This window comes from Sarcophilus harrisii, chromosome 5 (assembly GCF_902635505.1).
Source record: "Sarcophilus harrisii chromosome 5, mSarHar1.11, whole genome shotgun sequence".
NCBI classification, from domain to species: Eukaryota; Metazoa; Chordata; class Mammalia; order Dasyuromorphia; family Dasyuridae; genus Sarcophilus; species Sarcophilus harrisii.
Window position 1 is genome coordinate 83,309,841 of NC_045430.1, and position 13,576 is coordinate 83,323,416.

The window sequence follows — 13,576 nt, forward strand, 5'->3', positions numbered from 1 at the left end:
CAGAGGGGAGGTGGGAATATATCTGGGATGAGGGGCACCCCGACACCCTCATTTACGGGAGGATTCGGTTTGAGGGAAGAACAATGCTGGGAAGCTGGGAACTGTTATCCGGGGGTGCCGCTTAAGTTGGGCCGGGCCCCTTCTACCAGTTTGTAGTCAAAGCTGAGGAAGGAGACGAAGATGCAGATGACTTTGAAGGGCTTGGCGCAGAGCCACGCGGCCTGGCTCTGGGTGTGCTCCGTGAAGCACACTTGCGATGGGTCGTACAGGCAAGGGGCGGGCTTCCGCCTGATTCGTCTTCACCCAGTGGCAATTGAAGGCCCGACCCTGGCCCGGGACTGGGCTCCCCAGGACCCCAGACCCGAGGGCCCCTCCCAGGGCTCCCCCCGACGGCATCCCTAGTGACCCCCCCGAAGGCACCCCCAGGGGAGACCCCAGCCCAGGGAGGGCCGCTCCCTCCAGGGCCAGAGTGGACTGCAGAGGGTGCGGTGACGGCCCGGTGAGCAGGACCCCCCCAAACTCCACAAGCTTTGACGGTGGCACTATACTGACGCTTAGGTTGCCCAGGCTGGAGGAATTGTGCCGGAAGTAAACGCTGAAAGTGCCGTTGACGTGGTCCACTATCTTGCCAGTCACTAGCAGAGAGAACTTGAGGGTGTGCACCCGGAAATAGAAGTCCCCCCAACCGAAGATCTTCTTCGCTCGGGATGCTTTGACTGAAGGCTTCCTCTTGGTGCGTTGTGCGGGGGGTGCTAAGCCTGCCCCGGCCCCTCCGGGTCCCCCAGCCCCGGCCCCGGTATAATTAGTTGGCCAGGCCCAGTTCCAGGTGTCGGCAGCGCCGTAGCCTTCAGAGGAACGCGGGGCCGGAAAGAGGCGGCCTGAGGAGCTTGTCCCAGCTCCAGCAGGACGCAGCTCCAGGTAACGCGGGGTCCGGGACACCGGCAGTTGTGCGCTGGAGGCCTGAGGAGTGGGAGAGACAGAGAGACAGAGAGAGCCAGAGAGAAGAAAGAGAGACAGAGGGGAGAGAGACAGAGAGGAGGCCAGAGAGAGAAGAAGAGAGAGAGAGACAGAGAGACAGAGGGCGAGGAGAACAGAGAGAGAGGCCGAGAGGAGAGACAGGAGAGGAGAGGAAGAGAGAGGAGAGAGAGAGAGAGACAAAGAGAGGCGGAGGAAGAGGAGAGAGAGAGGAAAGAGAGAGGCCAAAAGAGGACAGAGAGAGAGAGAGAGAGAGAGAGGTGGGAAGGTAGTCAGGATCCCCTTCCCCTGCTCCTGCCCCTTCTCTTTCTGGGAACCGTCGGAGAAGGAGCCAAAGATACACTATTTCCCCTTTGTCTCACACCCTGTTTGGAACCTGTTACCCGCTTCTGCATCCCCGTCCTTACCCTTTTGTCCTTTCCCTTTTTCGGAAGAGGACCAGGCTCCTCGGGTTTGCGGGGAGAAAGTTAAACAGGGCGGGGAGGGGGGAGCGAGGCAAGCCGCCTGGCTCGGTCAGCTCCATCTGTGGCCCCCGTGTCTGTTCATTAATCAGGGTAGGGGGGCAGCGATCTATCAAAATCTGGAGGCAGTCTCGGGGGACTGAGGCGGGAAACTGCGACTCAGCAACTCGGGACCGGGCCAGATGGGGCTGAGCCAACGCCGACCCCGGAGGGGGGGGAGCAGAAAAGAGGCGGGGCTCAGCCGTCTTGTCCCGCTGCTCCGTGCTCCCCCCCCCTTCCGCGGCCCGCTGTACTTTTCTTCCCCGTCAGAGGGGGGCGCTGCGGAGCAAGGGATTGAAGCCGGCCGCAGGCAGTCCTCCGAAGGTTGCCCCGGGGAGCGGGTTGTGGCCGAGCGGCCAGACTTCGAAGTCCGAGCCCCGACGCCGGCTGTGCCCCGGACGAGGCCCCCGCAGCCCCGGCTGTGCCCCGGACGAGGCCCCCGCAGCCCCGGCTGTGCCCCGGACGAGGCCCCCGCAGCCCCGGCTGTGCCCCGGACGAGGGCCCCGCAGCCAGTCCCCGTCGGGGCGGGCCGGTGAGGAACCCTCTCTGCCCCCGAGGGACGTGGAGAGCAGGGGGGAGGGGGCCCGGCGCAGCCCTGCGGCGGCCGCCACCTAGCTGGCCCCCCGCCTCCCTGGCCCCCCGCCTGCCTCTCTCCTCCCGCCTGTCTCTCCGTGTCTCAGGTGGCGGCCGATCTGGGGAGACAGCGCTGGCGCGAGTACAAGATGGATCGAGAGGCGGGAGCGGCCGGGCCAAGCCCGGGCCATCAATTATCCGGGGGCGGAGGCGGAGGGGGGCGCGGGAGAAGAGGGTGCGGGGAATGAAGGAGCAGAGGAGAGGGAAGAAATATGGAGATGCCGGGAGGCTGCGGGAGCGGGAGGAGGAAGGGAGCGGCGCGCGGGTGAGGGCGCGTGTCTACACGGGCGCGAACCCTCCGCGTGAGGCACCGAGGGCCGAAGCGTGCGCCGGCGTGTGCGCTGAGCTTGTGCGCCCGAGGTGCGCGGGGAGGGTGCACAGCCGCGGGTGAGCCGCGGTGTGGGAGTGCGCTCTCCAGTGCGGGGCCGGAGGCCCGGGAGCCTCAGCGTGGGGGCGGGGAGCCGCCGAGGAGCCGGGATCTCCGTCTAGCCGCCGCCTCAGTCCCCGCAGCGCTGCGATCCCGGGTTATTAATGCCGCCGCCGCCTGCTCATCATACATATTTATCGCCCCCCCTCCCATCCCCCAGCCCTGCCCAGGTGAGGGGGGCGAGGGGCGGTGAGAGCGGGAGAGACAGAGACTGAGCACTGAGCGGGGTAACGGAAAAGAGGGAAAGAAAGGGAGAGCCGAGGCGGAGAGCAAAGGAGCAGCCTCGAGCTGGGGTGGGAGCGAGGCAACTAAGACTAATTAGACCCGAGGTGTATGTGCTTGGGAAAGCCCGTGAGCCCTTTGGTCTGCGGGATAAGGTCGGGGGCGGAGAGCCAGCCCCCGCAGCCGGGGAAGTCGGGGTGAGCCCGCGAGGGATGGCTTAGCCCTTTAGGCTAGGAAGAGGAGAGGCAAAGGAGCGCTAGCCCCGAACTGGGCTCGTGCTTTTGCCCTGCGGAGAAGAAACCAAGCGTCCCCTCATCCCCGCCCCTCCGCTGCCCACACAGTAGATGAGAAATCCAGGCTGCGGCTGGGCCCGCGACCGAAGAGCCTGCCTCGGGTCCGACTGAATCTCTTTTCTAGGGAAGCTACGTTTCTTTCCCTCACCCACTCCGAGCCCTTCCCTGTTTCCCTCCCCCTGCCTCTTGCCCCTTCCAGGTTTCCAAGCATTCCATGTCACCCACCTTCCATCTAAGTCCTGGCCTAAGGTCTTTCCAGCCCTGGTAGGGAGGAAGCCCAGCTAGGAAGGAACCCGGGCAGCTTTTTGCCAATTCCCCGGAGACAAACCCAGCTGAAATAGGGCAGGGACTGGGAGCTGGGGGGTCCTGAGGCAGCTGGGAGGGGGCGTCTTAGAGTCGCTTGTCCATCCTTCCTTCCTCACCCCGGGTGTCTGATCCCAGACAAATTGCTGTCTCGCCTTCTCTGATCCCTGCAAATCCCATGGCTTTGGTCCTTTCTCCCCCTTCCCATTCACTGCAGGAGTCTGGAAGAGATGAAAGGAAAGTGTGCATATGTGGTGCGTGTGTGTACGCCGTGCCCTGACCGACCTTGGATGGGGGAAGGGATAGTGACCTGGGCAGAGAAAGGGGTATATCTATGGGGGAAAGGAACTGAGAAATGGGAACAGAGAATACAGTGAAATAAAATATTTTTTTTTCCCTCGGTCTTTAAGTTCCTTTCTCTATTTCTCCCTCCCTCTCTCCCCCCTCCCCCCCCCTTTTTTTTTTTTTAATCTCCAAGCCTCTGGGTCAGAGTCTCTGTTTTTTTTTTTTTTTTTTTTTTTTTTTTGCTTCTGTCTCTGATTCCTCTGTCTCTTGTCTCTCCCTGTATTGATGTCATTGCCTGTCTTAGGGACTGGGGGAGACACAGTTTGATCCAAGAAAACAGAACCAGGTATGTCTGGATCCCAGAAGCTCCTGCTGATACCTTTGGGCCTACTTAGCTTTCTGATGAGGACTAGGGCTCCTTTCGCTTGTGGAAGTGGGGATGGGGCAGTTTGTTCAGAAGTGTCTAAATGGGGGAGGCAAGTGGGGGACTGGCAGAGGGGGGAGAACATTCACCGAAGCTTCGGTTTAATTAAGCTAATTGGGCACGGTGACATTTGCAGAGGGGAGAGGCGAGCGTGGTTGACAGCACAGGGTTGGGGGGGGGGGAGCGGGAAAGGAAAAGGGAAGAAAAGCTTGTTTTTACCAGAATCTCACAGCCTTGGGCCGGTGGGGGTGGGGAGAGGAGAAGTATTACAAGCTGAAGCGGTATACTGAGGAAGTACTGGATGGAGGAAGAAAGAGGACCTTTTCATTTCACCTCTTTCAGCCCCCGAATGTGAGCAATTGAATGTAAGGGGGAAAGGGGTTACAGAAAAGCATTAGGAAGGCATATTAATTGGGAAAGAAGCGGGATGATAAAGCCTGGGATATTAGAGAAGCTTGGGGGGACCCAGGGCATTGCAGAGGGGGGAGCCCCACCAAGTACTCCTCCCCCACTAGTCTTCCTCCATTACAAAAAGAAGGTGAAGAGAATGGGTAGAGGAGGTTGGTAGTGTGGGGGGAGAACTCTAATTTTGCTGTCTATCGGAGCCAAAGGGGCAGATGAGCGGGTCCCGGGGTCCCTTTTCTAGCTATTGCCCTCAAACCCTTCACAGATCTTTGTAAATGGGTACACAGACAGCTAGTCAAGGGGCTAAGTCTGGAATGGGAAAAGAGTAGGCTTATTTGGGAAAAGGTGGTTGTGAGGGCCTTTGGAGAACTCAATGCCCCCCCAGCCGCATTGCAGGGATCCCCCCCCTTCCTGCCCCCACCTTGTCCCTAGGCGAGATCAGCTGAGAAGCGCTGGGAAAGTAGCCATCCCACAGTTGGTCGCTCTGGTATCTTAGGGCAGTGGTTTAGGGACCAGGAGGAAGGAGACAAGCTATGAGCATATACACATCATTCTCCATCCTCTAAGGCCCTACTAAGACAGGACAATCAGGATAACTGGTGTCAGTGTCAGAGGGTTATATGCTATTAGGAGTGGGGGTGTCCTGAAGGAGGATTCTCATTCTAATTACACAGGGTGGGCTAGGAGGGTTAAGTGGGCTATGCCAGGGCTGCAGAAGGAAAGAGAGGGGATCACGAATCACTGTGTGGGTGGAAGAAAAGAGTCCGACCCCAGCATCTCTATTTTTGCCAGAAGCTTCAAAGAAGGCTCTTTTACTCTTTTCCCTGTTGCTCTCCTCACCTATGGGGCCATTCCAGCCTATATCCCCATACACTGGGAGACCTCTCCCCTTAGCCTCCAGAACCGAGCAGAGATCTGAGGTGGTTGTTGCCGGTGGTCACAGATCGCTAACCCATTACCCCATTTTGCAAGGGCAGATAGAAAGCTTAGGGTTGTAAGGCGTTCCAGAGGTCATGACTCTTGCCTCCTTGTGACCTTGGGAGAGGCTCAGGGTTGGGATAGGGGTGAGAAAAAAGGAAGGGCACAGGACTGCAGAGCTGAAAGGTCCTCTCTTAGCGTCTACCCCCCTTTCCCTTCCCCCCAGCCCGTCTCCCGGGCCGCAGCGCAGGGCTCACTGCTATCTGAATTTTGATTTTATTTTATATTTTATTTCCTTGCTTCTCGGAGCGGGTGCCCCCCGGGAGCGGTCCGCCCCCCTCCCCTGCCCCCCTCCCCAGCCCCGCGCCTCACTTTATTATTGCAATAAATGTGTCTATAAAGGCGCTGGCTCCGGGGCGCGGGGCTGAGGGGGGGCGGGGGGCAGGGATGTAATTTCCCGAAGCAGGAGCCGGAGGCCGGTGAGGCGGGGTGGGAGTGGGGGAGGAAGGTGTTAGGAGGAGGGAGAAAGGAGGGGACTGGAGAGGGGAAAAGACTCATCAATTTCCACAGCCCTTGATCACATTCTCCCCCACAACCAAACCCTCTTAACAAGCTCCATTCCTCGCTATCACCCCTCTGATCCCCGTTATCCCGCTCTTTTCCCTCGCTTTTTCTTCCGTTACCCTGCTCTTCTGCTACTTATTCTTTTCTGTCCCCATTATATCTAGCTGTATCTCTCTGCCCCCTCTATTCTGCTATCCCTCATTATTTCTATTTGTTATTCAGCTCTCTCCCGACTCCCTCACCTCCTTATTTCAGTTCCCCTCCTTCCCTTCCCGGTTATAAGCCGCGATGTTTTCAGAAGCTCTGGTCGTAGGGCGACCACTGAACCCAGCCGCTGCCCATCTCGCTTCCCTCCCCGCCGACCTGGCCCCAGCTGCGGCCCCAGATTACCCCAAATCCCTGTGCGCTGCTCCCTTCTCAAGGCCGGGCTACGCGTGTCTAAGTGGCCGAGCCAGAGATTAGTAGGGGACCGTGAGGGGTGGAAGAAAGCGGGAAGCTCGGCCGTTGGAGGGGGGGGCGGCGCCCAGGGAGTATCGGGACACATCTCCCTCAGGCTGGGACTCCTGGGTTTTGCCTAAATGCACCTTCTTCCCACTCCCCATCCCACTCTCTGCTCCCAAGCTGGAGAGTCCCAGAAAGCTTCTACTCCGCGCCAGAAGCTAATTAGTAATTAGTGATTAGTGATTAGTTAGTATTGATCCTGCCCCGCCCCAGTTCTTGGCGGGTGGGCTTCTTCTCGAAGCGGCTTCATTTGCATGGGGAGGGAAAGAGACGTTCAGAGACTGAGAGAGGCAGACATACAGAGATAGAAAAAGGCAGGAAAAAAACTAGGCAGAGACATCAAATATATTTAGAGATAAATAGGAAGCGAGAGAGTAAGAAAAACAAACAGATTTGGAGAGAGATAGAAGGGGGAGGAGGAAACCATGAGAGACAGTAACTGCAAAGATAGGTGGTTAGAGAAATGGATAGCAGAAAGAAAGATGGATAAGGAGAGATAAGAGAGAGATAAAGGAGGTGTATGAGATGGATGGAAAAAAGAAAGCTGGGTTAGACAGGAGATAAGGGGGAGAGGAGAAAGAAGAAAAGAGCAATAAAGATAAGGAGGAAGGTTGGGGTTTAATAGGCCAAGGATGGCAGGTTGATAGGATGGTTTTGTGGGTGTTGAGGAGGTGAATATTCCCCAGACAGTTCATCCCTGCTATTCCAGCATATGAACCATGCTTCACCCCCTCCTTCCCCCCTTAAAAAAACAACCCAAGGGCATTTAGGCATGGATACACACTCTGACACATATCTGGCAACTACCCAGATTCTCAAATATACTTTAAACACAAGCTAGCTCACACCACAGACCCATACTTAGACGTAGGTACACATACACACACACACAGAGAAATACAGACATACAGATCCAGATTACTCAGACACACAGGTACACACGGAGATAAATACATTTGGACATAGATACACACATATCTTCAGTCCCATAGGTGCATACATTCACATGTATGGATATACACAGATTCACCGTGCGCAGTGCACACACAATCATTTTCACTCACTCTCCCCAAGTCTCTGCCAGATGTTTCATTTCCCTTCAGGGGGCAAGGAAATTAAACCAGCTTGGTCAGCTGGGGGAGTTTGGTTAAGGGAGAAAAGAGCTGGAGGTGGTGGAGGGGGAGAGCAGGAAAGAGGTGGAAAGCTGATCAGCATCTGGGACCAGAGAATCCAAAGCTCTAGTTAGGAGTCCCCATCACTCCTTGGTGAACCTAAATTCCAGCTTGGTGGGCTTGTTTGTCAGAGGTATGATCCCCAAATATTATGATAATTATGATTTTAGTAGGGTCCCAGGCAACCCAAAAGCCCTTCCCTGATTCTCTGAACCTGGGACCTGGCAAGATGAAGCCCGAAGATGGTGGTGAAGATAGTCTCCCACTGCCTGTCCTCTATTTAGCTGCCCCTTTTTCCTCCTGGAATCTGTGATGGGGGGGGGGAGGGAAAGAGAAAAAGGGGATGACTGTGGCAGCATTAGAAATTTAACTCATCCCTTAGTCACCTTTCAGCCTCTCCCCCCCCCCCCCAAGGTCAAACAGTCTGAGGGAGCTAGAAATTTGAATGCCTGGGATTTTGGATACTTAATGGACCTAGCCCCTGGCACTGGGTCGGCTGAAAGGGAAGCTACGAGGATAAGAGGGGTCATAAGAATTGGGGGGTGATGAACTCCCCTTAATCCCATGATCATTCCAGATTCTGTTCTCAAATAGATTAAACACCCCAAGAGAAATTCCAGTCTTCCCCAAGGAAGGTTCCTCCCTTTATCTTCCTTGCCTCTTCCTAACATGAGGCCATCAACAGCTGTGTGGAGGGCTGCAACTGATTAGAAGGAAAAGACCACATTGGGGGCAAGGGAAGCTGGGGGGGGGTGCAGCAGCTCCATTCCCACTCCAACCCTAACCCTGTGGCAATGGGGCAGGTCAGAGAGGACTCAGAATGTCCCTTAAATCTCCAGCTATAGACACACACATATGTGCATTTACACACAGAACACACAGATACATAGATAAACATGGTGCAGAAATACTCCAGTGAACACACTTACCTAGCAGGGATTGTATGTTTATACATCACACACCAATGCATACATCCATTTACACACTGCATCTACCAGCCTTGGGGACTTGGTCAAGAAACACTTCTGTTCACAAACACACACAAGTGCACCAACACACAAATGCACTTTTACACAAGGACACACTCACCCAGCACACACCCCACACTTGTGCTCACACTGGGGGCTAAGGTGGAAGCTACAGCTGTCAGGCTTCTGTAACTGAATGGCAGGGGACATGTTGCTCCCCCCTCCCTCCCCCCCAGGAAGGCAGGGAATGGGAATCTCCGTCAACCTGTGAGGTGGTGTGCCGGTGTGAATTGTGTGTGAGCTTGCAAGCATAGGAGGCTCTGTGTCTATGACATTGTGTGTGTGTTAGAGTGTGTGTGTGTGTGTGTGTGCAGATAAGGATACACACACACAGTGATACAACCCAAAAATGTGCATGAAAGAGGAAGAGGAGAAATGGACACGGCGAGACAGCGAAGCCGAAGGAGAGGGAGAGCGACTGGAAGGATACCGGGAGGCAGGGACTGGGAGATGCTGACTCTGTCTCACCGTTGTCTCTCACACATTCGAGTTGTGTCTCTGACCCGCTCCCTTCGCCCTTTTCTGGAGCAGCACTCGGGGCCTGACCCTTCTCCCTTGCCCCCGCCTGCATAAACTTGTTCTAAAGAAAGCGCGGGTCCAGGGGTACCGGGGTCTTTTTGTCAACCCGCCGCCCACATTACCCCACTCCCCTAGGCTCCCAGATGCCGCGCAAAGTTAGATCCCGCCGGGATGGGGGATGGGGGTAAAGGGGACCGGAGCGGCGCAGAGGAATCTCCCCTCGACCCTACCAGTTCTAACCCGTGGACCCAGGAGTCCGAGACAGTCCCCCTGACGCTTAGCATTCCCCCAGGGCCCTGGAGGCCCAGACTCCTGGGTCCCCAGCCCTTTTCCCCGCCCCCTACTCCCAGAGCCCCCGCCCCCCCTACCTTCCGCAGGAACCAGGGACTGAGGAGCAGGGCCAGCCATCCAGGGAACAGCCGCATCTTCCCGGGGCTCAGGGGTGGGGAGCAAGGGCTGGGGAGAGGTAGGCAGGCACCACAGGGGGATAGTCCCCAGGTGTGGGCGCCGGGGACTAGGGACGAAGGAAGACAGGGAAGGAGAGGAAAAGAGGAGAGGAGCTGAGCGATGGACCTGGGGAACTGAGCGCAGGAGAGAGAAGGAAAGAGATTGGGGGGAGAACGAAGGGGGGGGGTGGAGAGGGCGGGGGGAGAAAGTTCAGTCTGGCACCCGGGCGGGGGGGGCGGGACTCTGGGTCCCACCAATCCCGGGCCGCGCCCTCCACACCCCACCTCCCCCTCCCCGCAGAACGCGGGGAGGGGGGGTGACGAGAGAAGGTGACTTTCACCCCTCCTCTGTCTGGAAACCACGCCCCAAGGCCACTCGCGAGGACCACGCCCCCTCCCAATAGGACCACGCCCCCCTGTCTCGGGCCCTAGCAGCTAGGGTAGGAGCTGTCGCCCCTTGATATCTCCTTTTCTTGAAGGAAGGAAGGAGCGAAGTCTAGGGCGCCTAGCCGCGAGAGTTGGGGTTATGGGACTGATTCTGAGCACACTGAAACAGCAGGCTTGCAGAAGGACCGGGGCTTTTTGTGCTTGGCAAAGGGGTGTCCACGGAGCTTCTGGAGGGAGTTGTGTCTTATCGCGGGGGAGGCGGGCTTTAGGAAAACAGAAGACGGGCATTAAGGGCTCCCATCAGGTGCCTTAGATGGGCTAGGGGCAAGGATCCGGGAGGTGGCGGTCGTTCTAGGCACTTTAGGAGGGAGGGGTCCAGATTGAGATTAGCCAGTTTTAAAATGGGGAGCGCGAAGTGATTGGAAGTGTCCTCAGAGAAAGAGCTTGGAGCTGAACTGGGGCCAGAGGAGTGGCAGGGTTAGGATGGGATCTAGGGCAAGGAGTCAGGACACGAGCGGAGGCACTGGGAGGGGTGGGTGGGCAAAAGCCTTTTAAAGGGGTGCGTGTGGCTGGTGGAGTGGAGCCGAGAGAGAGTGAGGGACTTTGGAGGGGTGAAGGCTGGAGGACTAGATGGGGGAAGGGAGACGTCTGGAGAAGGAGGATAGGCCTAGTCCTCGGGGGCAGAACTGGGGGGGGGGGTGTCTGACCCTGCCCGAGCCGTTTGTCAGTCCTATTGACAAACGTGACGGGGTTTCCGCCCGTGATCAATGATTCTCATCTCCTGGCCGAATGAGCCACCGGGCCCTCATCCATCCCCGTCAGCGACATAGCCGCCACCGTCGCCTGAGGCCCCCCTCCCACCAGCCCGGGCAGGTGCCAGAGCCTGTCCCATTACTTCCTCCGACGCAGGCCCTTCTCAATCCCCTGGTTCCTTCCCTTTCCAAGAGCCCGGTCCCAGGTTGCAGGACCCCAGGGCATAATTAGCTGGGATTCCTGATTCCACTCCATAAGGACCTCTAGAGCCCCAAATTCCTACTCGGTTCTCCCAGTTTCCAGCTTCCTGGACCCCCCCCTTCTGACAGTGCAGGAGAAACCCCCCCCCAGATCTTCAAGTGCCGCTTCTCATACCAGATCTCCCCAATTGTTTGGGAAAGCCTCCCTCAAACCTAACCTCCCCTCGGAGTGCGGTCTCAGCCTCTCCTCCACTTCTGCTGCTCGTCAAGCGCCTGACTGTCCCTGTCTGTATCTCTGCCCCCGGCTGTCTCCCCTCCCCCGACCCAGCCTTTCTCTTCTCTGCCCGCGGTGTCGCCAGCTGTCAGCTGTTGCTACGCACTGAGGCTGAGGTATGACCGAGCCCGAGACGGCGACAGACAGAGACGGACGCCCGAGACCGGCCTGTCTGCCTACTCTAGGGGGCCGGCCGCGGCAGGAAATGGAGAGGACCCAGGCTGGGCAGAGGCAGGGACTGGGAGCACACAGGTCTGTGCCTGCGCTGGAGGGTGCGGCCCAGGTTGGGCTGGTCGGGCCGACCCCAGAGCCCAGGTCACATGGGGCGTCCGGCGCCCAGCTGCCTCCCCCAGGGGTTCGTGGGGGGCAGTAAGGCTCCCGGTGGCCACTAGGGGCAGTCTCTAGAGGATGGAAGTCATCCCGTCCATTCCCCTGCCTCCATCCGCCCACCCATCAGGAAAAGTCTCCAGTCTCTCTGAAATGGCTTTCTCCAAGTAAACCCGGGTTCCTGAGGCTCTCCGCCATCCGGAGCTCTATCCCAGGGTGTTCCTCTTTGGCTCGGGCTCCAGTCTTAGTTGTTCCTCCTTTCTCACCTTCTCTCCTTCCTCTTTCTGCCTCTTTCTTGTCCTTCGCCTTCTCTGGTTTGGGGCAGTGAATAGAATAGAGAGCTTCGCCGTCTCCGCTCAGAAGTACTTCCTCGGACCCAGACGGAGTGCGTGTGTGTGTGTTTGTGGGTGGGGGAGGAGGGAGCCCCGGATGTTGAAGGGGAGTCAGGGCTGCGCCTCAAGGGCTAGTATATACAGCCCCTGTCTTTCCCCTTTCCCCTCCCCCTCCCTCCAAATTGCCTGGTAGCTTCGTGTAGCGAGACAGGCAGAGAATCAGGCGGCTCCCCGGGGCCGGGTACCAGGTGTGCGGCTGGCATCGTGAGGGCTGGCAAACGCGGTGGCAGCTGGAAGGGGCTGCCAAGCCGGCCAGCCCCACCCCCTCCACTCGGGGAATCTGGCCTGCAAGAGCCCTGAGCGCGGTCTGGGGGGCCCGCTGGACACCGGAGTGCGGACGCGGGGGCGGGAAGCTGTTCCTGGGACTGTCCGGAAGGGGGCGGGAGGGGAGGCGGGGGAGGCCGCGGGGCGGGGGCGGGGCGCGGGACGGGCCCCAGGTGGGGACCGAACACACGTTCTGTGTGAGCAGGTGCTGGGAAGAGGAGTTGGCTAAGCGGGGCAGGGCTGGAGAAAGGGCAGTGGGCGGCGGCGGGGGTACCGGGCTTCCAGCCTAGGACGTTGTGGAGACAATGCGGACGCCACCTGGCGGCCGCCCTGAGAGCGACTCCCCTGGTCTGCGTAGGAGGCGGGGGTGTGCCGGGCGCCGCGTCCCTGAGAGCCCCAAGTCTGTGGGCTCCGTATCGACCACTAGGCGGCGCTTCAAGAGCCTGCCTTTGGGTGGTTAAGCGTGGATCAAGGAGGATCTCTCCTTTCTGCAAACACTGAGTTACCCCCCTAGGGGTCAGCCTTTCGGGGACGCGGAAGCAGGCTGGGGAGGCGGCGGGGAGTCCCGGTAGCTGGCCCGCGTCGGGGAGCTATGCGGGGGAACGCGGCTTGGAGGCCCTGCGGGAGCGAGCCCTGTGAAGGCCTGTAGGGAGCCGGGCTCCCGCAAGGGTAGAAAGGGGCTCCCGGCAGGAGCCCCGCCGGTGTCAGCCTCCGGGGAGCCTGGGTCCCGGGCCGCTTGAGGGGCTTCCGCGCGTCCCAGTCTCGTCTCCTGGTCCGGGAAGGCTCAGGACACGTGCATCCTGGTCCCGTTTTCTGGGCTCCGCCCATGAGCAGCGCGACCCCGGGCAGGCGCTGGCCTTCCCTTGCTCGCACCCCCTGCCGCTGCTAAAGGGTGAGGCTGGACCAGAAGGCCACGGGTGATTGCGGAATAGTAGGCCTTTGTTTCTGGCAGCTCCTTTCCTCCGTCCAGTCCGGGCAGCTGCTCAGGGGTCCCTCCTCAGCTCCGGGAGGGCTGTCCTAGGCCCCGCTCCCCGGGGGCCTTCTTCGTGGCTTCCCATAAACCAGGGACTATATGATTTCCAAGAGGTTTTGATGGTACTTCCTCACGCCAGGCCCCAAAATGGGTTGCATTTATATAGCCCTTGAACATGAAATCCTTTATAGGCAGTGGTTCTTCATAGTAACCTTTTGAGACAGAGAAATATGGACTTTTACCCTTGATGAGAAAACTAAGGCACAAGAAAAATGACTTGCTCAAAGTCACACAGTACAAATATATGGGTATTCTATTTAAAAGGTCCTTGTGGGTTTTTTAAAGGGGGGGAGAATCTTCCACACTCCAAAGGAATTCATTTATCAAGGTG

General features: G+C 58.3%; 1 protein-coding gene across 1 annotated transcript; it reads right to left on the reverse strand.

Moving 5' to 3' along the window:
• Positions 1–104: 104 nt before the first annotated feature.
• Positions 105–13,087, reverse strand: NXPH4 (neurexophilin 4). Its single transcript, XM_031940174.1, is given in 3 exon segments — positions 105–288; positions 290–960; positions 9,538–13,087. Coding segments are annotated over 3 exon segments (912 nt in total). The 5' UTR covers positions 9,595–13,087.
• Between the last annotated feature and the right edge of the window lie 489 nt (positions 13,088–13,576).